This window comes from Myiozetetes cayanensis, unplaced genomic scaffold (genome assembly GCF_022539395.1).
Source record: "Myiozetetes cayanensis isolate MyiCay16 unplaced genomic scaffold, myiCay2020 scf2-11, whole genome shotgun sequence".
Lineage (NCBI taxonomy): Eukaryota > Metazoa > Chordata > Aves > Passeriformes > Tyrannidae > Myiozetetes > Myiozetetes cayanensis.
The window spans coordinates 79,331,407-79,358,344 of record NW_026087411.1 but is presented as its reverse complement, the minus strand read 5'-3'; the positions used below and the strand labels follow the sequence as shown (position 1 = coordinate 79,358,344).

Below are 26,938 nucleotides of genomic sequence, written 5' to 3'. Positions count from 1 at the left end.
TATCTACTTGGATACTTGTATGGAAAACAAGAAACATACCACTTTGGGTTTACTGCTATGACCCAAAATGCGGTCATTTCTGGACCAGACCCCCAGGCCTGTCTCCAAAATGTTGCATACTCAATGCTATCACTATGAATGTCTTGGCCTGTCTCCAACTTGTTGCATATTCAGTGCTATCACTGTGAATGTCTACACTTCCAGATTAACTTTTGTGCAGTCTTGGAGGAACCTCTTTTCTTTCCAGATCTGATTTTGTGTTCATCCCATCATACACCTCAGCCTTCAACTGTATGCAAGAAGGAGATTGTGCCACTTTTCCTTTGTGACCAAAAAAAAAAAACAAACCCAAAACCCAAAAAGAGAACATAATCATCAAATCAGTACAATGGTCATATGAGATAAGTTGGCGGGTGTGGGATATTTTATTAAACTTTATTTGGAGCAAGACTGATTGGCATATTGAAGAGTCTGCAGCTAGTCTCTTCCAGCCAAAAGACTGTTACACCTGATTTAAGTTTGTGCAGTGCACCAGTGTTCCTTGTTTTCCAGATGATTTGAAATGCCCAGCTTGACATCTTCTCTCACTGCTGGCTGCCTAAGAGAAATCCCAATCCAATCCCAACAGACAGTGCTCTCTTTGCAGTAACACATTTACTTCTCACTTCCTCAATGAACAGTGATACCATGAAGATTGTGTCAACCTATGCAGCCTAGAAGACTGTGAAACATGTATCCATGCCAATTCAGTGTCTGCCAGGTCCACGTTTTCCTCATCAGAATCTATGCCTCAGGCCCATCTCCAGTATTTCCAATACCTGTGACAGATGAAGGAGTCTCCTCGGCATCTTGAGTAGATGCAGGGAAGGTCAATGTCCACCAGTGGCGCTTTCCACTGCTCTGAGAACTTCACCAGAGTGTGAGAGGGTGCTTGGCCAGCACCAGGACCGAGTGGACAACAAAGCCATTGTCCAGAAAAAAGCCCAGAACCTCCAGATCTCAAGTGCTTTATTTGAAGAGCAAAGCCACACTTCCCACTTCCAATTATCATCATGGCTAGGCTTCACGAACGAAGATTTGAGACTTCCAATTATAATAAAAGCAGGATGATCCAGGTAAGAGGAAGTCAACTCATTGGCATTCTTGAGGCTTACACACCCCATTGCTTCCTGCAGAGGAAGAAAGGTGAGGAAACAACATGGCACAAAACTCCAGTGGTGTCAGCCATGGCTGTCTCAGCAGTGGTTGGGGCCACGGGGCGCTCTCACAGGCAAGAGGAAAGACTGGACATGGAACTTACTGCCGTGGTCAAGTTGACCTGGTGGTGTTCAGTCACAGGTTGGACTCGATGATCTCAGAGGTCTTTTCCAACCTAATTAATCCTGTGAAATAACCTGCTCAGGCCCCTGGCGAGAGCTGCACCCTTGCTTACGCAACAGCAGCTGCAAGGGTGGAGGAGCCCCAGGACCACGAGGCCACACATACGCTGTCACCCAGCAACAGGATGAGAGGATATGGCCTCAAGCTGCACCACGTGAGGTTCAGGTTGGATGTTTCTTCACAGAAAGAGTGACTAGACATTGGAATGGGCTGCCCAGGGAGGTGGTACAGTCACTGCCCCTGGAGGTGTGTAACGAAAGACTGGACATGGCAGTGTTCGGTCATAGGCTGGACTTGATGACCTCACGGGTCTTTTCCAGCCAAACTGACTCTGTGATTCCGAGCTCAAGGGGCAGTGGCAAAGGCAGAGTGGCCGGACCCCCCCCGCTCCCCACGGGCCGCCGCCATTTGCCGCCGCTTTGCCGCCAAAACCCGTCGCCGCGCGGGCGGGGGAGGGCCCCGTCACGTGGCCGCGCGGGGGCGCGCGTGGTGTCGCGTCACGTGACGCCGGGAGGCCCCGCCCCCTTCCCGGCCCCAGCCGTTGCGCCGCGGGGGGGGACGGCGGTGCGCGCGCGCGCGCGCCGCGCGCTCCCGCGCCTCTCCATCTCGTCTGCACGTGACCCCCCGTCCCTGGAACGTGGCATTGTGTAATCACGTGACCCGGGAGCGGCGCGGGGGGGCCGGGGGGCAGGGGAGGGCGGGGGGCTGCGTACGCGACGGAGCGGGGTGCGAAGATGGCGGACGAGGAGGCCGAGCGGGAGAGCAGCGGCCCGGGCGGAGACCTCCTGGAGCTTCGGCGCCTGCGGGAGCGGCTGCTGGAGCTGGAGACGGGGCTGCGGGAGAGCCGCGAGCCGGCCGTGCAGGCGGCCACCGAGTACTGCAAGCAGCTCTGCCAGGTCGGGCCGCCTCTTCCCTTCTCCCTTCCCTTCCTCCCGTGCCGTGCCCCCGCCCGCGCCCTGCCCTCCCCCGCGGGGTGTGTGCGGGTTGTGCGAGCCCGGCCTGGCCGGGGCGCGGGGGCCGGGCGGCACCAGCGCCGCCCCCGCCGCGGGGAACCCGCAGCCGGCGGCCCCGGCGCGGCGGTGGCCCGGGGGCAGCCGGGGCTCGGGGCCGGGCCGGGCGATCGCCGCCGCTCGCTGTGGCTGAGGCGGAGCGGCCCCGCGCCCGCTGCCGCTCCGGCCCGTAATCCCCATCCCCCGCCTCGCTCCCCCCGCCCCGGTTCTCGCGGTCTCCAGGCCCCTTTGTTGTGCTCTGCGGCTCGGCTTATCGAAGGGCCCTTTGTTCCTGGCGGTGGCGGACCGGGGCTCCCCCCACCCGTCCCTCGGGCACCCCTCCTCCCCCGAGGGCGAAGGCAGCGAGGCGGCGGGCCGGGCGGCGGGGGCTCCGCCGAGGGGCCGGGCGGGAGCTGCAAGTCCGTCCCGGGTCCCTTAGCGCGGGGCTCCTATTCTTTGCCCTCTCCTCCCACCACCCCTTCCCTATCTCGTACCCCGGAGGGATAGCGGAGTTTCTGCCAGCCTGGGAAAGAGGAGGCGGTGGAGTGGTGGTGGGCTGAACTACGTCGCCCGTGGTGGTGCCAGGTCGGTAGATCTGCGGTGCTGCTCCCCGTTTTCTCGCCCTGTCAAGGCAGCGCGATCCCGCCACGGGAGAGGGCTCCCAAGCCGGCACCGTTGGAAGCACCATTGTGTGTTATTACTCTGCCGTCGGGAAAAGGCCTGCTTCCAGAGGGCTGCTGGAGCAGGGTTTGTTTGCAGGTGTTTCTTCTGAGCTGGTGACCCTGCTGAGTATCCCTTCCTAAACAAACTTTGTGGTGCTGGCTCCACAGTTAAAGCAGACTGCTCCATTTTAGTTGTGTGTGTGTCTAGAGATGGCCCTGATTTCTCTTAGATATCCTTTCTTGGCTGGCGTTAGGTGTGTCCCAGTGTATAAAACAAGTTCTCAAATATTTTAGGCCACAGAAATTCACAGAAACCACTCCTTCTGTAGCTTTACTATGTTTAACACTATGTCTGATGAAAGGGATAATGTTTGTTTACACATTACTGTCGCCCATTCATGGAATGTAGGCACATGGTTAAAAGGTGGAATTGATAAGAGCCAATTCACATGGTTGGTTTGAATTGTGTTTTATTTGTGATTTTGTACCTATTTTCTTGCAGTTGATTCTTGGTAGCCATTGTAGAATGCTAATTTCATGTCTTCCGGATTAAAATGGGCTCTACTTTTTACTAACCAGGAAAATTTACTACTAAATAGTTTAGGCATATTTTTATTTTGTTTTGTATATACAGGAGTTATATTTCAGGTTGGTTTTCTGTGGTCAAAATTTATGATCTTGTACTTGGTTAGAATGTCTGTGTAGATGCACAGAAACAAGATTGGTTTGTGTTGGTTCAGATCAGTGTGTTCTCAGTCTGTTTTATCTGTGTGCCTCCTTTCTTAAATTTGTACACTGGGAGGTGGAAATCCGCCGTTCCTGGCTCCGACTTCTAACTTATGAATGAGCTGTTCCTTGAACTGAAGTAGTTGGGTAGGTGGGAATGAAGACACCATCCTTGACACGTAAAGAGTAGGTTACTGATGTCTAAAGCAGATTCATCACTGAAGTTGTGGTTGTGTGTTCTTGGTGAGTGGCTTCAAGACTTGATAGATGGTTTTAAAGTTTAACAAATATGAATATTCTTATTACTTTAGTGATTGTTGTAAAGCCCAAGTTTATTAGTTTTCTTAACCGTGGACCTTTTAAAAACAAGTCTCACTGAACAAATCAGATGTGTAGAAATTGACTTAGATGTAAATCCGTGCTGGTTTGAAATGAATTACTGTACCTTCCATACCAAGATATATAGGAAGGCCATATCTGTTTTTGGAGGCTGAAAGCTAATATGTAACACTGAGGGTTGAAACATGCCATTCAATGTTGAAAGATCCTACTTTTCAAATTTTAAACCGAGGTCTAAACAGTTGCTTAATGTATTAAAAAGTGTTGTTCTTGGGCAGGCATTTTTTATACTGGTTCAGTGGGCATTTCTTAAAACCTGTTCACCTGTGCTTGTGGTGCCAGAATATCCAGCCTCTCCTACACTTTTAAGCCTTCGTTTGGGTTAACACAAAATAGTGTTCATGATGCAGATAGTAGGCTTAGCTGCTTAGTTTGTACTGCATCACACAGGCTAGAAAATAGAAAAATCATGTAATGTAAAAGCCACCTTGGAAGTCTCTCTTAAATAAGAGATTAAAGGCATCTACCTTGGCTTCCTGAATAAAGTCTTTGAATGTATATTCATGAAGGAATAATTTGGTCAAACGTACAAAACTCAAGAGTTGTTATTATTATATAATATTTATAAAACCCTGTGTAAATATAACTTATATATTAGCTCTAGTAAGGCAGTGCTGAAGAAATATTTTAGTGTTTATCTTGGTGTGATTTCACCTGCCTTTTTTTTTTCTTTTTTTTCTTGGTGCTTAGTTTCTAGGCACGCATTAACTGTAAAAATCTTGCAAAATCTTGTGTCCCTGTTTTATTTTGCCAGGTAGTGACTCTGGAGCCCAGCAAACACAGAGCTTGTTGCCATAAATTAACTTTTAATTTTTTTTTTTAATGAAGTGGGTAACATAATGTTCTAGAAATCAGCGTATTTTCATACTGACGGAAGCTGAGGAATGTGCAGTAGACCATGGAAAGATCCTTAGGTTCAAAGGCAAATAAAGGATTTAAGTATTCTGTGCTCGTTAAGTGAAGTGGGAGTTGTACAGCCAAATCCCTTATCTGGTTTTAAAAAAATCTCAATTTGAACAATTTTATTGTTTATAACCCCATAGTGTAGAATTCCTGTTATAAACACAGGAATTGTGTTTATACAAGACCCCTTTTACCTTGACAGAAAACGTTATACAACTGTTTTCTTCTCTTGTAAGAATAAAGTTTACTTTGATGTATTTTATATGCAGCATTTCATTAGCTACAAATATTTTCATGTGTTGCTGCTGATTGCACTGTGAAATGATACAGTTATTCTTAAATTTAAGGGGATTATAGACTGGACCTTAATCCTGTACCATATCTGTGTGAACTCCATTGGCAGCATGCAACATTATTGTTATTAACTGAAATTCACATCCATATGGATATATGTAAAATGACTTTTTAATTGCAATTCATGCTCTTCTGTTGCAATTTGTTAATTAGCAAATCCCTGACAAATGGTGATGTTGTCACAAGCTATGTGTGCATACCGGGGCAGACAGAACAAGTATCTTCAGCTGTAGTGACTAAAACTTGAAAGTGTGAATTTTGCAGGAATTCAGAATGGTCCAAAGAAAAATTGCTGTCCTTGTCATGGCTGATTATATTATTTTCAAACTTAGCTCTTAAAGGTGGTTTGTTGTGTTCATTCGGTTGGAGAAGATCAAAATGTTTGGGGTTTTTTTTTACCTGAGAGCTAGATGAATGTGATGCTGATGGGTATATGACAATTCCTCACTGTGGACTGTGTTCACTTCCAGTTGGTCATTACCCATTGTACCTCTTTTTTTTATATACCAAATTTCAGGCTGCTAACAGAATTTCTTTTGTCACTAGTTAGTTCTGAAATCTTTGTTACCTCCATCTATTATAACTGTTTTTCTGTGGTTGACATGTTTCATCTTTGAGTCTTCCCTACATTATTATTTTGACTTTTCATCTTTTTCCTGAATCTGATTCTAAGGGTTGTTTTTTTCTCTCCTGCTGTACTTTGTGGTACAAATTCTCCAACACTGTGAGGTGATCGGGTTTATTCTACTAACATGCAAGTTGACAACATATAGTGACCTATATTATAAACATAAGAAAGTATTTGGGCTGTTGTGCAGTGTTTCCTCAATAACCTACCTGTACTTTCGGTTCATCTCTTGGTTATCTTGTAATGTCTGCCTGTTAATGAGAAAAATTGTGTGTTAAAATATGTAGGTAAGTGTGCTTAGCTGTTGGTAGGCACATCAATATCTTCCTAGTGTAGGGAGTTTACTCAATAGAAACTTAGGAGCTTCTTAACACTAGCAGAAAAAGTGTAATGCTGATGGAAAAATGGGGTGTCGTGAAAGTTTTTAGGTATTTCAAAAGAAACCCTAAAACTTCTTTTAAAGAAGCCTTGTTTTTAACTGCTTTGGCTTCATAGACTTTGTTCCTACTGTTTTAAACTGATTTTTAGTGTGTGTTGAGGTTCTAGTGATGTATTAGGACCTTAAGGTCCTACTCTATTTTTTTTTCTGTGTGCTGTCACACTAGAGTAGATCTTGGTAATATTGGGGAATATATACTGTACTAGTCTAAGTTGTCCCTCCTAAAAGCAAACATGCATAGCTCTACATAAAAAAAGCTTATTTCTATTTTTTGTTATTGTTACATACCTATAATCACTCCTTTTTAGAGTACGATCCCTTGCCAAGGGTAATTCCGTATATAAAGACCTCAACAGCCTTTGAAAGGCTTTTTTTACTGTTTCATCAAGTACCTGCAGTTGCCATGTCCTTCTTCCTGATTTGACCATAAGATTAGTAGTCACTGATGGTGAGAAACACCATCAACAAAATGTCAGGTGCCTTTTTAATATAAATGGAACACACTTCCTTTTTTTCTTAATATCTCACCGGATCTCTTCTTCCAGACAATATTCATCAAACTCTTCACGGAGTGTTTAGATAGATGTCCACCTTAGATTTTGTTTGGCTCAACACCTAATAATGATATTTAAATAATATAGTCACAAGCTGCTGGAATGGGATTGTTAGTAAGGTGAAAGTTTTTTGAGCTTTCAGTTCAATGATTTCCTGTCTAACTAAGTCTATCTCTTCTTTTGAGTATGCATGAATTCTATAGCCTTTTTCTGTTGAGTCCAGTGAGCCATATTTTACACTGAGCCTAACACTTAAAAGTTTCTGTTTTGCTGTTTGTCTTTACACATTTGCCTCTACCATTCTGTGTTTCTTCTGGTCTCACAGTTGCTATTTTTTATACATACATTACCATGAACGTAAAATTCCCATCGTAACTTCCAATACTTTTAATTTTGCTTTCATACTTGTGACCTCCAGATGTTCTGCTATTCAGGGAGAGATGTACAACTGCTAGAAATGGCAAGGAATCTGCTAAAATATAGTACACCACACAGATTCCCCAGTGCATGAAGAGAAACAGCTGTCATCACCATGTCATGTCATGCAGACTTTCGGTTGCCTCAGGCATTTTTGTGCTCCTTCATCACTGTAAGACTTGCCCTGTCAAACAGTGATGTTATCTCTTTGAATGGAGAGCAGGGTAGAAAATACAACACCCCTGGATTTTTTTTAAGTTAAACTATGAGGAGTCGGGGAAATTGTCTTGCTTTCAAATAAAATGGCATGGGCACATTTTATACAGATGTATGTGTGAAAAATGTTTAGGCAAAAACATCCTCACTGTTTAGGGTACATCCAGCCAATGGTCATAATTGTTCTAATACTCCATTGTCCTCAATAATGGCATCAGGCCTCAGCATCATGCCAGATTGGAGCTGGTCTTCATTGGAACTTCTGAACTCTGTACTGTAAGAGTTTATTAATAAATTTTCCTATATCAAAGTAATTCAACTAGACCGTGATCGCAAAGGCAGATTGCTTATTGGTAAGCCATAGCTACAAATGCTTGTGTAATCTGTTCTCAAAAATTTCTGGTAAGTAAGATTCAAAAAACCTTGCTGGATAATACATTGTAGTTATCTTTGCCTGTAGTCATTTCCCCCCCCCCTTGATCTCTAGTCTCTTGTTGCAATTTGACACTACTGTGATTTATTGTATCCCATGTAGATAGGAAAAGTAGCATATTCCCTTTCTGTTGGAAGCACGTCTTAGATTTTCAAAACTATTTTCAGTCATTTTCCAGTTTTCGCTTTTGAGAACAGAGTTTTGCAGTCCTTGATTTTGAATTTTTCCTTTTTTTTTCTGTTACCTTTTTACTTTGTTGCTATATCGTTGAAATGTGTGTCGTTTTGAAGTCCTTACTTGCAGGGAAGGTAGCAATCTAGTAATTCAGTAACAAGGTGACAATCTATCTAAGACTTAGGATTTAAGTACTTTTCCCATAAAACGTAGCCTTCCAAGTGCAAATATTCATGAGAAGTGTGATAGTTCTATGGAGCATAACAAATTAAGGTAGTTAAGAGGATGACAAAAGTAGATGGAGGGCTTAAAATTAATAAAATTTCAGCATCTTCACAAAAGCTCACCTTTCTATGTAGGTTCAGCAATTAGATACTTTTTTAGTTACCCTGATGCACATGTTTTGCTGGGTTAAAGTTATGTGCTGCTTTTACTGCAGTTATTGAGAAAACACCTATCAGCAAGCTACCATTTCTCTAAGAAATATTTGTAGTTAAAAGTTAATAATTACGGGTCATGATATGTGGAGACAGTTCCTGCAGAATATCCTTGATTGTTGTTGCTCATTCAAAGACTGAGAGGCATTCTGCTACATACAGTCCTTCAGCCCTTTAAAAAAACCTCTGAAGACCTCTCTGTAGATTTCAATGTACTTGTAGTAGTTGGCTGTAAGCATAGCTGCAAATCTCTGACTAAATGTATAACTAGCATAACTAAATGTATTAAGTACTTTCTCTATTGGTACATGCATTCCTGCCTTTAGCTTTTCCCACAAATCCAGACTTCGTTCTCCACTTTTGAACGATGTATATCAATAATGTCTAGGTTGCTTTCTCAAACTGCAGTTACTTAAGATTCACTATTTCAAAAACATGAGATACTGACTATGGAAAACATATTGTGCAGGACTGTATAAGATATGTATGTAGGTTAATATTAACATTCAGTAAGGCATCTCATCGTGTCAGAATATCTACATGGTATGTCTCAAGTTTCTTGATAGGGATATGAGATATCTATTTGAATGTCCAGTCCATTGTCTGTATATTTTTTTTTTATTATTATTATTTTGATAGAGAATGAATACCACAGATTTGGGGGGAAGGTGGCAAAAAATTGGTCTTCTGGGGAATCTTTGCTTCCATGGTGACTAAGAATCAGGGAATGTCATCTGGCCTTTTCCATTTACTCTGCTATTTAAATATCATAGTATTTTTTTACTCTTGGCTTTATGCAGACATATAATATATTGCAGGTTGTTTCTACATAACTTCCCTAATTTACAGATCAAACTAGAACAGTTAGAAGACATCAACATTTTGTTTCTTCTATGTGGTGCATTACCTAAACTGACAGGCAAGGCAAAGAAAGTATTTCAAATTCATACATGTATGGAGCGTATCTTCAAGAAATAGTGCTGCAGGCAATGATTAATATCTATAAATTTTTTCATTAATGTTTTCTAAAGACCTCCATATAAATCCTTGAGCAGTTGTAATACAGTGTGTATGATTCTATAGTTTTTCAGGAGGGAAAATAGCATAATGTTCTTATGCCATCGATGTCTTTAAAATAATGATGTACAGCAACTTGCAAATTTAAGTTTAAATAACAGGTAAACAATATGACTTGAACTATCTTTTGAAATAGTGTTCCACATTTTATTAGATCTGTACTTTTGCATATGGTAAGAACTTAATGTCTCATGTTCTAAGAGGTGTGCAGGTCTTTCTTTCTAAGGTGTGGAATTTTTTTTCTATTTATCTTTCCAAATATTCCGAAGACAACTCCGCGGTATTATTCCTCATATTTTTCATCTCTAAGTATGAACTGCACTGCTTTCATTTGGGAAGAGTTAATCTAGTACCACTTAGTACTTGACAGAACAAAGAGATTCAGAAAGAAGGTGTATGTAACATCAAAAAGGCAGTGGAGCTTTATAAAATTTTTCTCTGAAAATAGACCTGCTCAAGTAGGAGATTGGACTAAAGTTGCAAAAATGTGTGCCTGTAGTTTTTGATAAGAATAATCTTTAGGCTAAAGACCAGTCTTTATTTTGCAACTCTCTATTATCTTTTGGGTTGAATATAAAAGTTTTCATTTGAACTGGTAGTGAATATGGTGTAGCATTCCTGGTCTCCTGTATATGATAAAGAACAGAACAATGAAGACAATGGATTCTGTTGAGTAGGCAAATCCTATTTGATATTTGTGTACCTAATACCCTGAATACACTTTTGATGAATCAATAAAGTACATTCAGTGATCAGGCATTAAATCAAATTAGGAATAAGGAGTTCCTCAGGCTTGTGACTTACAGAATCATAGAATGTTAAAGATCATCTAGTCCCAACCCCCCCCCCAGCCCCTGCTATGGACAGGAACACCTTGCATTAGACCAGATTGCTCAAGGCCTTATCCATCCTAGCTTTGAACACTGCCGGGGTTGGGGCATCCACAACTTCCCTGGGCAACCTATTCTGCTGTCTAATCACCCTCACTGTGTAAAATTTCTTCCTAATACCTAAGTTTCCTCTCTTTCAATTTGTACCCATTCCTCTTTATCCTATCACTACAGTTCCTGACAAAGTGTCCCTCTCCAGTTTCCCTGTAGGTTCCCTTCAGGTACTGGAAGGTGCTATGAGGTTTCTTTTCCTCTTCTCCAGGCTGAATAGCCCCAACTTTCTCAACCTGTCTTCGTAGGAGAGGTGCTCCAGTCCTTTTATCATCTTTGTGGCCCTCCTCTGGACTTGCTCCAACAGTTCCATGTCCCTAGAGCTGGATGCTGTACTTCAAGTGGGGTCTCACAGGAGCAGAGTAGAGGGGTAGAATCACCCTCTTGACCTGCCGATTACTTTTGGTGCAGCTCAGGGTGTAGTTGGCTTTCTGGGCTGTGAGTGCGCATCACTGGCTGATGCTGAGTTTTTCATCAACCATCACCCCCCGATCCTTCTCTGCAGGGCTGCTCTCAGTCACTCCTCCACCCAACCTATAGGTGTGTTTGGGATTGTCACAACCTAGGTGCAGGACCTTGCACTTCACTTTGTTGAACTTCACGAGGTTTGCATTGGCCCACCTCCCAAGCCTGGCAAGGTCCCTCTGGATGGCATCCCTTCCCTCCAGTGTGTTGACTGCACCACATAGCTTGGTGTTGGCAGCAGATTTGCTGAGGGTGAACTCGATCCCACTGTCCATGTCACCAACATGTTGAACAGTATCGGCACCAGTACCAACCTGAGAGACACCACTCGTCACTGGTCTCCACATGGACAGCTGAGCTGTTGACCACAACTCTTTGTGTGCAGCCATCCAGCCAGTTCTTTACCCACCAAGTGGTCCATTCATCAGATCTGTGTCTCTACAATTTAGAGACAAGGATGTCATGTGGGACAGTGTTAAACACTTTGCATAAGTCCAGGTAGACCATGTCAGTTGCTCTGTCCCTGTCCCTCAATGCTGTAGCCCTGTCATAGAGTACTTGTCTCAGGAGCTTGTGATAATACACTGTTTTACAGCAGAATGAACACAAGGATGAGTTTGAGAAGAGATTAAATGTTCAGCACCACAAAAGACAATCTGAACGTCATTGTTTCTTTAGTCATGGAGGGTTGCTCTTATGGTGAGAATTGCAGGGATAAAAAGAAATTTCTGAATACATAATAGTGAAGATGATAAAACTTCAGTATCCAAACTCTACAGACCTGGAACTTGCATAATGTTTTAGTTGAAACTGGCGTGGCAGTTGAACCCTGCTTTTGGATACCCAGCCAGACTGGTGAACCACATCAGTGTGATGGCAGGAACTTGGAGTTCCGCTGTGGTTTGCTAACATATTCAGGAGAAAGGATGGTCTTGGCTCCTCTCCTTCCTTACACATGGACACAATGGCAGTACTTTGACACTGATAAAAGGACACAGGTTGTTGGTTATTAGACACAGTGTGGTAGATGTTGCCTTGTTCTTTCACTGGAAATACAGATCAGATGGAAGCATCCTTTGGGATGCCAGTTTGACTGTGCTGAGTAGACAAACTTAAAATAATGACTAAGTAACCTTTCTACTGAGGAAGAAGATTATCAATTAAGTTCTTATCAGAATTAAAAAGGTTTGAAGTAGCAGTGGGAGAAGCTGCATTCATCTGATAAATGCTAATACAAAAATGTAATGCAGTTGAACTATAGAAATATTGTAAAGTCTCGTTTGTCTTGATGAGAGAGCAGGTTCAAGTCACCTATGCTGCAGGAAATGCCCATATTTCCAGATTACACACAGTTATTTCTGGCTGTCTTCCTATTTTTAATCTGCCCATATGCCAGTCTGATAATTAAAAGAATAGGTAAATGAGATTTCCTGGCAATGGATAAAAGTTTACTGTAATGAACATCCCACCACATTCATGAAATGCTTGTTTAATAGCCAACTGCTGAATACTGTTTTTAACTAAACAGACTAAAATATATATGTTGGGATGACAACATTGAATTAAGACATGAATAAAAACCTGAACAGAAAGAAATGCAGCCTAGGACTATAACGAGTTGACTTCTTATGTAAGGATGCAAGAGAGAAATTAGATAGTAATGACCAGATCAGAAAGAGCATATTGAGTGCAAAATGTAGAAAGATTAGTGGCAGGCCTAAAGATGAGTAATTTCTATTACTGTGTATGACAAAGCATAGGCTTAATGAAGTTACTTACTGATGTTTTAAATAAATTACTTGTTTTAAAATAGTTTACAGGTGTAGTCCATTCATTTGCTAGGTATTTTTCTAAAACTAGGTGGTTTTTGAATTCTAAGCAATATAGTCCTTAAAAATAATGAGAGGAAATTTCTCTTTTGTTTTACCTCTTTCGGTTTAGCAACCTGAGCTCATGCACTATGTTCAGCATGCCCAGGTGAAAAACATAAAAATGCTTTTGCCTTTTAACTTATATTTGGGGAAAGAAACATATCTCTGTTAGTTAACAGAAGGTCCTGTGTTTGGTAATCAACTTCCAGTTTTCTCTCTTTCTTCCTTTGCTTTTGTTTTGGTTTTTTTTAATTATTATTTTTTGGTGATGGTAGGTGACATTATTATTATGAGAGTTGTAGCAGGGCCCAACAGGCTATTCTTCTGGTTTTGCTTCTATATCTGCTGAGGTGCTTTTTCTCAAACCTTCTTTCAGTGTAAACTCGACCTTAAAAATATAAATATATTTTTCAACAGCATAGTTACATCTGTCTTGGTTTTGTATCTCTAAACTAGAGGCAGTGGTACTTCCCTGCTATTCGAAGTTATATACATTGGAGAACAATCCTGGATTTTTTTCATTGTTAGTTTATCTGCCTAATGAAGTAGAAATAGTTGGATTAGAGTCATGGTTAACTTTTTATGCTTGTGTGCTGAAGGCTCGGGGTGCTAATGTCTATAAAAATTGAATTGTAACAATAGTTTAAAAAAAATCCTCAGAAAGTTAATCTTGAGGGTCTTTATGTGGTTGATCATTTCGTGGATTCTTGACTCAATTAGTCTTAAGTCTCTTTACTAGAGATGTGCAACCATGAGAGAGAGCCCTACGGTCAAGTAGTTGTAAAGAACCATCAAGGTCCTTAACACCTTAGGTGGTGTTAATACATGTAGAGAAAGGAGGGGGCAGTTCAAATAATCTGTGCATTCTTACATTTTCAGAATTGTCAAAATCAGTTGTTTCATTATTGCATAATCATAGTAACTAGAGCTGCAGGGAGCTTTACTAAAAAAACAAAATCCACAAAGGAGACCTAAGTAGATGTGGTTATTTGGAGAGAATCTTTTTAGGCAGGAGTTAAAAAGTAGTTCATGGTAATTCTTACTAATTTTCTATCTTTGCTCAACTTTTGTGTTTTCTGATTTTTGTGGAATGATATTAAACTTAATTTCCATAATAAACTACATAATATGTACACTATATAAGCTACTGAATATATGTATGAATGTGAAGTTGAATAAATTGAGAAAATGAGTCACTAATTGCAGGGTAGGTTATATTTGCTGTATTTTGAATGTATTCTAATTCTTTCTAATAAATCAAAATTACAAAGTAGTATCAGTTCTTTTAGCAAGTACCTTTTCTCAGTGTGTGTTCTGAACTTACTGTTGTCTCTAAAAAATGAGGATAGCTTTCCTCAAGTATGAACAGGAGCATGAGTTAGTGCAAGACTTGATTTTTCGCTGTTTCTGTGCATCCCCTTTTCCTTTTCTGGTGGAACTTGAGCATAAAACCTAGATCTGTGTCATCAATATTTGCAGTTTTACCATAAAAAAAAAACACATGTGCAATTACAGGTCAGTTTCTTCTTTGTGTTCTGGTTTGGTAGACAACATTTCATATTTATATGGTTCTGAAAATTCAGAGTGACTAGAAAAAAAAAAAGGAAGAGGATGGTGAGGAGAATGTTTATGTAAGAAAAAAAAAAAGGGTTATAGATGGGTAGAATTTTGCAACACTTTTACAGGTTACCTTTAAAACTTTTAAGGAAACTAGTACTCGAAAGTACTTGAGCTACTGTTTTTTTGTTTAGATAACACCAAAAAACATTAGTTTTTAGTAAGCGATGATTGTCTGTACCAGCGAGTGCATATCCTTGTGTATCTGAGTACTGAAGGTACCAATAACAAAAATCAGTACCATCATGGAGGTGGTACGTCAGTCTGAGTACAGAACACAGCATGGGTGGGCTTTTTCTTTTCTCGTTGAAAGGAGAAACACTGTAGTTAAAGTGTTTAAGAGTATAAAAACATGCGTGCTCATACACTACAACAAAACTACTTTTAGCATTCTGAATTTCTCTCTTCAGTAGATGAATGAGAAAGTGAATGGTCGAAAGAACAGTTTTAGAAGACACATGTGAACCAAAATAGTGGATGTCTGGGTCAGACAAGGGGTTCACTTTGGAAGTGATCTGATTGTCACTGTCACCACACTTTGTTTTGCACTGTGGAAGAGTCTTTGCAGTGTGGAAATTTGAAGCATTTTGGATGAAACTAAGCTATGCTCCAGAAGCTTCAGCCACTAATGGGTGTCCGGTTAATGAAACCAGCTGAAATGAGAAAGTCTGAAATACAACCACTGTGATGGGTTCACTGGGGACTTGGGTTCTCAGAAATGCCTTCTCTGCTCTATGGATCTGCTCCTTGTGCATTGCACTGAAACTCTGAAGTCATTGTGAACTTTTTGTGGACAGGAACTTAACTGCAAGCTCCAGTTCTGGTTTTGAACTTAATCTGAGTCACTCTGTGACTGAGTATTTCTTGGACACTCTGATTCAGTACTTATTAATCTTGACTTGTCTTTCCCTTGCTTTCAGCTGCAGGGTAGAGGAGCCAGTGATATTGTGTGTCTTAGCATGGCCTTGCAAAGTGTAAAAGTAGCTGGAGTTTTCTCTTTGAAGGGAAAGGAAGAAAACAGTGAAGAAGATTGGAACTGCTGCCTGTCAGTGGAGGAGTAGTAATGGGAAAAAAAAATGGCATAGCTCTGCACCATGCCTGCAGAAATTGAGAATGAAAACAATTGCTTAAATACAATCTTGTTCCAAGTGGTGGAATTAAGAGTCTGGCTTCAGTCCTCTCTTCTGGACACAAGTCAATATCTCCACTAGAATTAAAGCAGCATCGTCTGACTCTTCAGCCAAAGGCATCTTGGTTTTCTAGAGCAATACTCTGCTAACAACTTAATTGTGAAACAATCCAGAAGACATACTCAAAATAGAAATAGCATATCAACAACTTAAAATCTTGAAAGGTTTTAAAAACCGAAACTGAGTACAAATTGGGATTGATGCTTTTTCATTATAACCATAATTTAAATGGTACTTGGACTCTAGAAAATATAATTGTATTTGATTATGTCATTGTATTGGGTGTGATTGAGATGGAGTTCATTTCCCCACAGCAGCCCTCACAGTGTTGTGCTTTGCATTGGTAGCTAGAAAGGTGTTGATAACACACCAGTGTTTTGGCTGCTGCCACGAAGCACTGGCACAGCATCAGTGCTGTCTCTCAGCGTTCCCCCCTGTGAAGAGCTGGGGGTGGGCAAGATCCTGGGAGGGGACACAACTAGGCCAGCTGAACAGATTAACCAAAGGGATATTCTATCCATACGACATCAGCTCAGATATAAAAGCTAAGGGAAGGAGGAGGAAGGACGGGCATTCGTTGTTTACAGTGTTTCCTTGCTGAGAAACCACAACACCTGCTGAAGCCCTGCTTCCCAGGAAGCAGACAGACATCACTTGCTGATGGGAAATAGAGAACAAACGTTCTTTTTCTTTGCTTGTGCACGCACAAACTTTCTCTTTTGCTTTAGTAAACTGCTTTATCTCAACCTACAAGTCATTTTCCATCCTATTTTTTCTCCCCTGTCCAGTGGGAAGGGGAGTGATGGAGCAGCTTGGTGGGCACCTGGCATCCAGCCAAGGTCAACCCACCACAGTCATCCTTAGTTTTGTAAATATAATCTGATATTCTGTACCTGCTGGAGTTTTGCTGTTTGATTCTGGATTATATTATTGTATTATGTTGTATTATAATAGCAAACCTGTAAGAGATAATATTCTCTCGGCACTCATCCAGCTGCACAGTCAAGGTAACAGTAGTTGTTTGCCTTGGTAAAAGTTTGTTTGCCTTGGTAAACAAATACTGAATCAGTTAAGTAGTGCCAGTTTTAATTTGCATAATTAAACTGCTTTGGAAATGATTTAGAAGTACAGTGCTATGTTGTCTTGATGTAAAATGACCTCTCCATACATGGTTATAAATAAATGAAAACTGATTTTCTTGATATTGCTTTGGCATATCTGTGAGGGCAGCAGTGTTTCAGATGGTGCTGTTTTGTCTGATGCTTGTGGACAGGTTTGAAATATGTGTGCTTTTCTGTGTAAGTTTTGTTGTAATCTAAAAATCAGTTTCCCTGTAGGGCATCCCAGCTAAAAAAACAAAATGGAAACAGGTCATTTATGTTTGAGTTTCTTTGTTGGAGGCAAAGGTGAAAGGGGAATAAAGAGAGATTGCCTTGATCAGAGGGTACTCCTACTTTTTTTATTTCCTTCTTCTCCCCCATACTTTTTAAAATGGGAAGGAGGTATGATGGGGTTTATACTATATAAACATTCAGGTTTTGAATGCTTTAAAATCATCTTACAGTATTTGTTTCTAGTGCCTTAAATGGTGAAGTCTCGTGGGCAATCTGAAGTAGGCTTGGTTTAAATTAGACATAGTAGTAGCAGTAAGGGGTTTTTTAATATGCAGAACTAGTCCAAGAACTATTCAGGTTTTTACTTGAATACTCTATTTGATTGACTTCTTAGTTGGATAGTTTGTCCTTGTACAAAGTGATCATAAATGCGGTTGCATCCCAGCTACTCCTTGGCTGCCTCTAGCCTCCTCAAATTAAAGTGCCTTTCATGGGAACCTTAACCTAGCAACTTAAAAGAAGTTGTAGCAGTTAGCTTTTTATGTATGAAGGTCTTGTTCTCCATCTTCTGGTAAAACCCTGAACAACAAGGAGGAGAGAAATCACAAAAATAAAACCTGTTCTTCAGCTCTAGGAGCTGTAGATCTTTGAGGCTGAGAATGATGGTATTTTAACACCTCTAAAGTTTGTTTTGGTGTCCCCTTAGTATGTGACGTTACTGTGCGACTTCGCAAAGACATCATCTGGTACTAATGCTTTGGTACAACAGCCTGTTCACTCCAGACATGTCTAAACTTGGATTTTTAATGTAGGTTTAGTATCCCAACTAGTTAATTAAAAAGAAAACATGTTGAAAAGCTATTCTCAACCAGTCTGTTCATTTTCCTTACAGAAGAGAGACATCACATTTTTAGATGCTATGAGGACATGACTGCCTAGTCTGTGGTCCTCTGCTCATTGGTCATGCCTACCATCATCCTAGTCATCTTGTAATTTACAGTGGGTTCTTGGGACAGGGATGATTTTACTATTGCAAACCAGGACTAATGCTCCACTTTGAAGGGAGAGATCTGTTCACTTACAGGTTAATTTCTATTTTACCATTCAGTTCCGTGACTTTTCATTTGATTCAGGAATGATACTAGGACAGGACTGGAGTTGCACAGAAGACTCAAGGCCAGAAGCCTGGCATAGTTTGTAAACTGTCATAAATTGACCTTAAAAGTAAACTGTTATCAGCTTTCCAGGAATTTGAACAATGCTATCTTCATCACATGCTCAGTTCTTTAGTGGTTGCAGTAGTCAGCAAGATTGTACTTCAGGCTCACAGGTTTACTCTGAAAAACACAGCCCTCGAGTTTAACTTCTCTTGAATGAGATGAATATCTATGCTCAGCATAATAGTTGTGTTTCCCAGAAAAAAAAACCACAAAAACCACAAACAAACCAAGACTTTTATTCCCCTAGTGTTAAGTTCAGAAAACGGCATCAACATCACAACTCTATACCTAGCTACTTGATCAAGAATCCACATCAAGTCATCATGTTCCTTGTTTCATCTCTTAGGATTCAAGGGCTTTGTCATGAACTAAGCTGCCTTGCAATTTGTAGCACTTGCTCTCTCTCCAGTGCCCATGCTTTGTTTCTGTTTAGAGGCTTGTCACCTCTGTATGCAATTTAAGAAATTCCTTTATGGCTATCCTAAAAAGACTAGAGACCATTTCTTTCTGTTATCTTTATTCATGGAAAGCAGTGTCTTGGTGGACATTCATCATTTTTTGACTCCTTTCATAAAGGTGTTTTATTTCTCACTTCACTGTATTGTTCTGTTCTTGATCTGAAGAATTTATGTATGTACAACAAGATTATAGATAATAGTTTAATTTTTACATTGCAGTTAGACATAACTCATTGATTTTTTAAAAAATACTTTGTTACTATGTATCTCCTGTAGGTATTTCATTAGTGAACTCATCAGGATGAAGGAGAACCACTGTATTAATTTTTTAGAGATTTCATCTCGTATATTTTATTTTCTTTTGAGCAGTAGTTAAACATAAGCATTGCAGCTCGTGACTACCATACCTTAAAGGTTATCAATGTGAAGCATATACATGGGAAAATACTTTTTCAGGAAGAAGCAAATAGGTTTTACTTTTGGAAGTGAAAACTGACTAAGAGTACAGACCCTTGGAGTTAGTATGGTGAGGGGTGTCTTTAATCTTACTGATTGGGTTATTTTTGTAACCGAACAGCTCCTTTGTTGGAAAAGAAATAAAGTAAAGAGAAATTATCTGGGCCTCCTAGTCAGACTTTTAAATCCTTGTCTTCATTTGGTGATTATCTGCAAGGTATGGAGGTAAATGCAAGAGGTAACAAAAATGAAGTACAGAATCATGAAGGGGAAAAATATTTTTTACAAGAGATACAGTGAATCTCTCTTGTCTAAACTTCAGTAAAATTACTTTTGCCTGTCAGATGCAGAAAGATGGCAGCTCAAGAAGGAGGAAGTACATAGGATACTGGATATTGGGATATAGTAGCCAACGTTTCCGTTTTAATTTCAGTTTAAGTTTTGGTAAAAGTCTCAGATTACTTTTAGGGCTACCCTTCTATTTTGTAATACAAAGACAATTGTGCTGGTAATACAGAACTGGGGGACATCATCTGTTCTGTCTTCTTCACGGGTCATCATAGTTGCATTGACAGTGTTCTTTACAGTCAGCAGCAGTCAGTTGGCATAAGAAGACTCTTTCAATAGGTATGATAAGTATTTTCGTATCTTACTGCTGCAGTGTCTGGTTTTGTCCAGTTCACATGGCTCATCATTGCATGTTTTATGAGCTTGGATATCGACAAGCAGGAGTTAGATTATTATTGTGCATTACATTGCTGAAGTACAGTCATGTATATTTGAAAGCTAGTTCTTGATTATCTAAAGTATTACACAAGAAATTTGAGGAAGCAAGAGTGGAAATAATTGCAAGCTGATAGTAACATGGAGCTTTTAAAGGTCCATATTAAAGATACTACTCCCTTTTTGCACAGTCCATCAGCTGACCATAGACAATATATTTCCTGACCTGAGGGAAATACAGCTTTATTTTTCCTCAGTTTGCATGGAAAAAGAAAACTATACAGATGATGAGTAGCACTTGAGCAGTACTTATGTGGGAGAAACAGTATGTGGTACTACAAAATCTACTTCCTTTCACTTTTGTTGTATGTTTTTTTAAGGGCAATGCCTGGCACTAGATCTGAGTTTATAACAAGATCTGCTGTAGAAGACAGCTGCTCACAAAGAACATCTGTTTAAATCATATTTGGGGTTACCTGACCCAGGTGCCACACCTTGCACTTGGACTTGTTGAACTTCATGATGTTCTTATGGATACACTTCTGAAGATCGTCTGAGTCCCTCTGGGTAGTATCCCTTCCTTCTGCTGTGACAACTGCATCACTCAGCTTTGTGTCATCTGCAGATTGCAGAGGATGCACTCAATCCCAGCGTCTGTGTCATTAGTGAAGGTACTGAATAGCACTGGTCATAAGAAAGAGCCCTGAGGGACACTTCTTCTGGATCAAGTTATGGTATATGTGTTCTTTCTTTCAGTCCCTTTAGTCCTAAATGCCCAACTCTAAGCCAGTCCAGAGAAGTAAGTGGCACTTGATTTGACTGAAGTAGTTATGTTATCAAGGCTCATTAGGGTGTACAGCATCTCTCTGCATCTTCCTCTATGATGATACCAAACCCAGGTTACCCAATTCATTTTCATGAATCCATCTAGCGATACAAGCTGTGGATGGCTCTGGTCATTAGAACATACCTGCCTTCTTCGCAGGGGAGAATCTCAAGCCAAGAAAAAGGTTCTTTAAATCATGTGCATGGTTCACACGGGATACCTGCTTCACTGATTTTCTCAAGTTACCCTCTTTCTTGACTGGAGCCCTCACTTTCCTTTGAAATTGCTGTTGATACTATCAGAATTGTAGGCATTCTTTACCAGCTTTGAATTTTTTCTTGAATTGGACCCTTTGATGGTTCCTGTGAAAGCAGCTGTGCTCTTTTGAGTCAGTTGGTTATTGACAGATACTGGAGGAGTGAGAGATGGGGATGTGCCAGTCGAAGGGGAATCCTGCCTTTGTGGGAATGCACAGTGTGAACCTGAAGGGGCAGAGTGATCTCCCTGAGAAGTGCTGCTGCTCCTGCGCTTGCCTGTTTGCATGGAGCTGTCATTGCTTTGCTGCCTCTGCTGCTGTGGAGTTTATTTCCTGGAGGGAGTTCCTGCAGCCACTCTGTGTGCAGCTCCTGAAGACATCTCCAGGTAACTTGAGCATATCAAATTTGTTGCTTGGACTTTTCTTCTCTGTGGATATGCTTGAGGAAAGTCACTGAAATAGTGGTTTTACTTGTTACTGAAGTGGTTTGGGAAGTGCAGCTTACCTGTGTGCCCACTGACTGTCATTTTCCCAGGCCCTTAGTCCTTGCGATTTAGTAGGGAATGAAAGTAACAGTCCCAGGCATACATAAATTGAAGTAAGTTTGCCCTTATCCAGATATGTGCAGAGTAAGAATCTGTTCTTAAGAGGTGAAGAAGCACAAGAATGTGGACCATACATGTGTAACTTCAGTTAATGGTAAATAATGCCGCCTTTTAGTATAAACCACTGCTTTGGTGTTGCAGATCTAGTTTTAGCAGAGAGGGTTGTTCAGTATAACTTCCAAGAGTAGCAAAGCATCCTCTGTTGGGTGTGTTGCTGCAGCAACATTGTCAGGATTCTGATAAAAGATTGAAAATGATGAAATGTATTGTTTGAATATTACCTGTGGCTAAATATTTTCCATAGTTTCAATCACAGTTATAATGCATACTTATTTTTATTGTACAGATCAAGATTATTCCCTTTTTGGACGATTCTTGACTGTGTAAGCTGCTGCTAAAATAAAATGCCCATTTCAGTCTCACAGAGGAACAAAACTTTGCTGCTGTGCTCTGAATGCAGTACTTGGCTTGATTAACAAGCATGTCCTGACTAGGGAGATAAATAACTTAATGAGGCCCAGGGCTGGGGGTAAAATTCTTCCTTTTTATGGTTGCAAGCAGAGCACAACAATGATTCATTAAGTGAAACAGAATGAATTTGATTTTCTTTATACAGTGGCAGTGCTGTATAGTCTAGGGACATCCAGACAAGGAAATCTGTCATACTAACGGATATTTTTGAAGGGTGTGGAGGGCATAATATAGTTTATGTAATGGCTTGGAAGTGGCTGATCTATATATATGAGATAAAAATAACACTATTTAGTGCTGAAATAGTGCCACTGTGTTATAATGCAATCTTTTCTACTTGCTTTGAACAGTGTGTTTGCCACTTTTAAAAGATCATAGTAACAGGTCATCAGCACACCCAATACTTTTTGTTAGATGGTGGATTCTGAGAATTTGCCAATCTGTTGATTGTGTCTGTTTTGGCTTCCTACTACTACTAAACCTCATATTTTAAAAATGAAATTTTATTTGCTTCAATTTATTCTTATTAATCTGGATTTGAATTGTTGAGGTCTTCATTGGACTGTCATTGGTTCTGCAAGTGCTTTTGTAATTCTCCCATCCAGTTTTCTTGTGTTAAGGACCACATGGTATTTCTGTAAAGTTCCCAATTATCTGTGAGGATTCTATCTGGATTCTGTCATAATGGGTCATCGGTCTTCAGTATTGTCCCTCGTGCAGATCAGGTGGTGATACTGCCTAGCTGGAAGTTTTTTAGCATGCTGACTACTTGGCTATAAAGTCTGTCTCTCCTGCCCCATGAAACTTGAGATCTTCTGATCTGGTTGTTACAGGTCTCCCTGGTCACTTGCCACAGCCTCCGTTATGAATCAGTCTTTCTACTGAGGCTCTCGGTTTCTTCTTCAAGTTCTAGTTTTTGCTGTCTTTGTAACAGCAGGCGAGAATCCTCTTGATATTCTTCAGTCATGCTTCTCAGATGACCAATTGCTTGGTTACATCTCCCTGCCTCCTCTTTTCTCACCTCTCTCTTCTTTCCTCTTCTGCTCAACTTAACACTTTGAGACACCTCCAGGATATGTTGTCCTGGCTCGATAACTAAGTTTGAAATGTCCTTCACTTGCCAAAGCTTGCATTAGTCTTCTTGCTTGCTGTGGTCTTTTGAAGAGGAGAATAGTAAAAGTAGGTGGGCTACATTCAAAATGAGACTTACATCAAGTCTTTAATAGGTTAACCTAGTGTTTCAAGTATTAAGTAGGATTCATAACTTCATAGATGAGCTTCCTAAATATCAACTTAATTTACTGGCAGAAACTATTTGGCAGATTTGGCTATTTGGCTGCCAGGTAAGTTGTAACAAGTTTGGATGACCTGGATAAAAGCTGGGTAAAAATGGTACTTTTTGCAACCTCTTACTGCCTTGGTCTGATATGTTAGCTATCACTTGGGGGGTGGGTTATTATATTCTGGTTTGGATTTTTTAATATATTTAGTCTAAAAAGAGAAATATATTGTTTCAAATGAATCACAAAGGAAAGGAATTCATTATGACAATGTTAGCTTTAACTATTTATCTTCAATTACGAAGCTGACTCTGTTTGAGCTAGGTAGCATTCCAAACTAACGCAAAGAATTTTCTCAGCATATCTACAAATCAATATGAACAGTAAGCTGTGCTGAATTTCTGATTACTGTGTTCGTCCCTCTTTTATTCAGTAGCACCAGTAACTTGTTTTCACATTTTACCTTTACAGGGAGAATTGTTTCTTTTAAGCAAGTGTAAAATTGGTTAAGCTGCAATACTCATTTAAAAAAAAGGAGTTGTTTGTTGTTTTCTCCAGGGCAAAAATAATCAAGTCATAACCAAGCACTTAAGAAAAAGTTTATTCCATAGGGGAAGAGGATCATATATGAGGGTGTCTTTATTTTACACTGTGAAAGGTGCAGCATTGATTGCTCTGTTGTATTCTTAGCAAGAAGCATCAAGTTAGGAAGGAGGGTTTTTTCTGCAAGTCTGTAGTATTCATGTAAACCTGAAGCTTGTCATATTCACTCCTTTAACATGAATACTTATATCAGATGAACAAGAGGAAGAAATTGTTGCCTGTTCCATCCAAAACATTGCTTCAAGACCCCAAAAGTGAAGTATAGTATCCTTTCCTGAAGTGTTTTTTGTTCAGCTTTGCTGTTTTGCCACTGGCATCCTTAAACGTGTCAACATATGACAAGTCAATAATGAAAATCATAGTACTTGTGGTTATGTGAGTATTAGGACAAAGGGAGGCTCTTTGCTGGAGTTTCTTTCAGGATTCTTTGAAGCCAACTGCTTTGTTCTGATCTGATTATTGTAGTGCATTGATCAAAATTACCAAGTGGTACTGAAATAGATGTTTGGTAATGTTAGCTTGTTTATCCAGTTTTCCTTTGTTGCTTCTTTCATGCTTCAACTCTGTTTTGCTCTTCCTTGATTTCTCTGCCATGATATGTGGTGCTTTTTTGCTGCTGTCAGGAGAGCATGATATTGACTGTTAGAGTAAAACAGAGACAATATTCCAGTCAGGTTCAGGGTTCCAGTAGGAAGCACTAGAACCATCTTCTGGTGCAGGAGAGGAGTATATAACTTCTTTTAAGGTGACAGTGTATTAGGATCTCCTTTAAAACCAAACTAGGCTTTAATGCAGCATTTGCTAAAACCTGCATATTTCTTACCTGTTCTGTGAATGTGAATTCAAAAGAATGCAGTACTTTTGATCTGTGTTCAGGCTGAGTTATATATAACCTAGTGATAGTATTGTGACTGCAAATGACCACATGAAACTGCTCTGATTCAGTTAGTATAATTGACATTTTGTATCGAGAGGGTTTATTTTGGACATCGCCAAATATGACAAGTTTAAGTATGTTCTTAACAGGCACCACTGGTTAACTCAGTACAGATAGCAAGCACAGACAGGGCAGTACTGAATTTAAATTAGGCTGAACTTGGTAGAGTCGAGGATAGGAATAATCCTAGTTTTGTTTTGTCTTGTATTTTTTTTTTATGTGACTGACTTACCTTTCAGGAATAAAGCTTGGTTTGCTTACTTTATAATATATGAACTTGCTCCAAGTATGATTTTATCATTTGAGTTGCATTGTATCTCAGACACAGCAAGTTCTTTTAGATTGTTGCATTTGCATATTAACAATTTAACAAAATTTTACCATTTCATGTTACAATGAGTTGAGAACCACTTTGTTCCATTTTTTGTTCAGGTATGTGGGGGACTCTGGAGAAGAGCTTTGTTGTTCAGAGGGGTCTGAATTGCCTTACCAGAACAAACCTTGTCAGAAGTGAACCACTGTTGTCAAAATTCTTTTAATTATAGCTGACCTTAATGAAAAGGGGAACTGTTACTTTTGCTAAATGGCCTTGACAGTGTGAGCTATGTAACTTGCTTTCACACTGAGAAACCTGATTTCCTTATGTGATGAAATAGCTGGTTCTGCAGATGAGGGGATAGCAGCAGATGCTGCAGACTTGGTTGGGAGCAAGTGAGGTAAGGGAGGTCAGAGAAGCTTTTGAGAGGGATGTCAGCATCCAGAGGAAATGGGCTGGCACACAGTTCAGCCAAGGCGAGCACAAAGCACTGCAGGTGGGGGAGACTAGCCCCATGCACTGGGAGAGGCTGGGGACCAGCTCTGGGGACACCAATCCAGCTGCCTTCCTGAGCAGCCTCCAGGGTGCCCTTCTGGCAGACCACCAGATACACCCTCAGCTGTGCTAGCACCAGCTGAGGGAGATTAATCCCTCTATTGAGAAACTGTGGGATTGCATCTAGTACTCATGGAGGAAAATCCTAATAAATTATAGTCACACAGAAACAGTTTGCCCCCAAAGGCTGCAATCTGTCCTTCAGGATACTCACAGCTCCATCAGACATTCCTCCAAACAACATATTCTAATGGCTCTGCTTTCAGCTGGGTGTCAGAAAACCAAAATTGCTCTTTCTTGCTCTTGGCTTTCTGCCTGTTATGCCCCTCAAGAAGCAAAGAGCAAAATTGATCATCTTAATATGACAGGCTGCATGCAACCCACTGTAGGGTAGAATTAGGTTGCAATCTCTTAAGCTACCCTAGGCTTGAGAGCAGAGATCCAAGAGGAATTTGGTTTGGGTGTTGACATGAAAACCTTATTAGCTACTCTGCCTTAATGTGTGTCTGAGTCCCCCAGCCTTGACTGAAACGAATAGAAGCCTTTTGTATTTTAGGTGGAGATGATTATTTCATCACTCTCGTGAGTTTTATTTTGAAATCACTGTTTGTAGGTATTCGTGTGGCAAGTAGGAAAACAACTTTTTGACTAATGATTTTTAGTTGCGTAAATGATGTCTTTAAAATGCATAGTTCATGTTCCTTTCAGGGCCATGTAAAAAGCAATATCCTGAAGATACCTGTAGATATCAGTAAGGTGGCAAGGCAGAGAAGTTAAAATAAAGGCTAGAACTTTCAAATTTACTTGCTTTAGAAGCTGAACTGTAGAGGTGAATGTCTAAAAGATGAGTTTTCAGTGCCTTAATTATGATATGCTCTTCACGCTTCTATGTTTGGAAAATATGAATGTAAAATGAATCATATGATGGTACCATAGGGAGGGAGTGTCAGTCATAACATTTTTATATTATCAGAGAATGATGGTGTGCGGAGTCTAAGTTCCAGTTGTTAATGAAACAGTAAATTT

General features: G+C 40.4%; 1 protein-coding gene across 1 annotated transcript in view; it reads left to right on the top strand.

Annotated features, from left to right (window-relative positions):
* The first annotated feature begins 2,105 nt into the window (after positions 1-2,105).
* Positions 2,106-26,938, top strand: part of ZNF292 (zinc finger protein 292) — a 54,079-nt gene continuing 29,246 nt past the window's right edge. Inside the window, exon 1 of the mRNA XM_050316632.1 lies at positions 2,106-2,276. Within this exon, the coding sequence (XP_050172589.1) occupies positions 2,115-2,276 (162 nt within the window). The 5' untranslated portion in view covers positions 2,106-2,114. The remainder of the gene's footprint in view (positions 2,277-26,938) is intronic.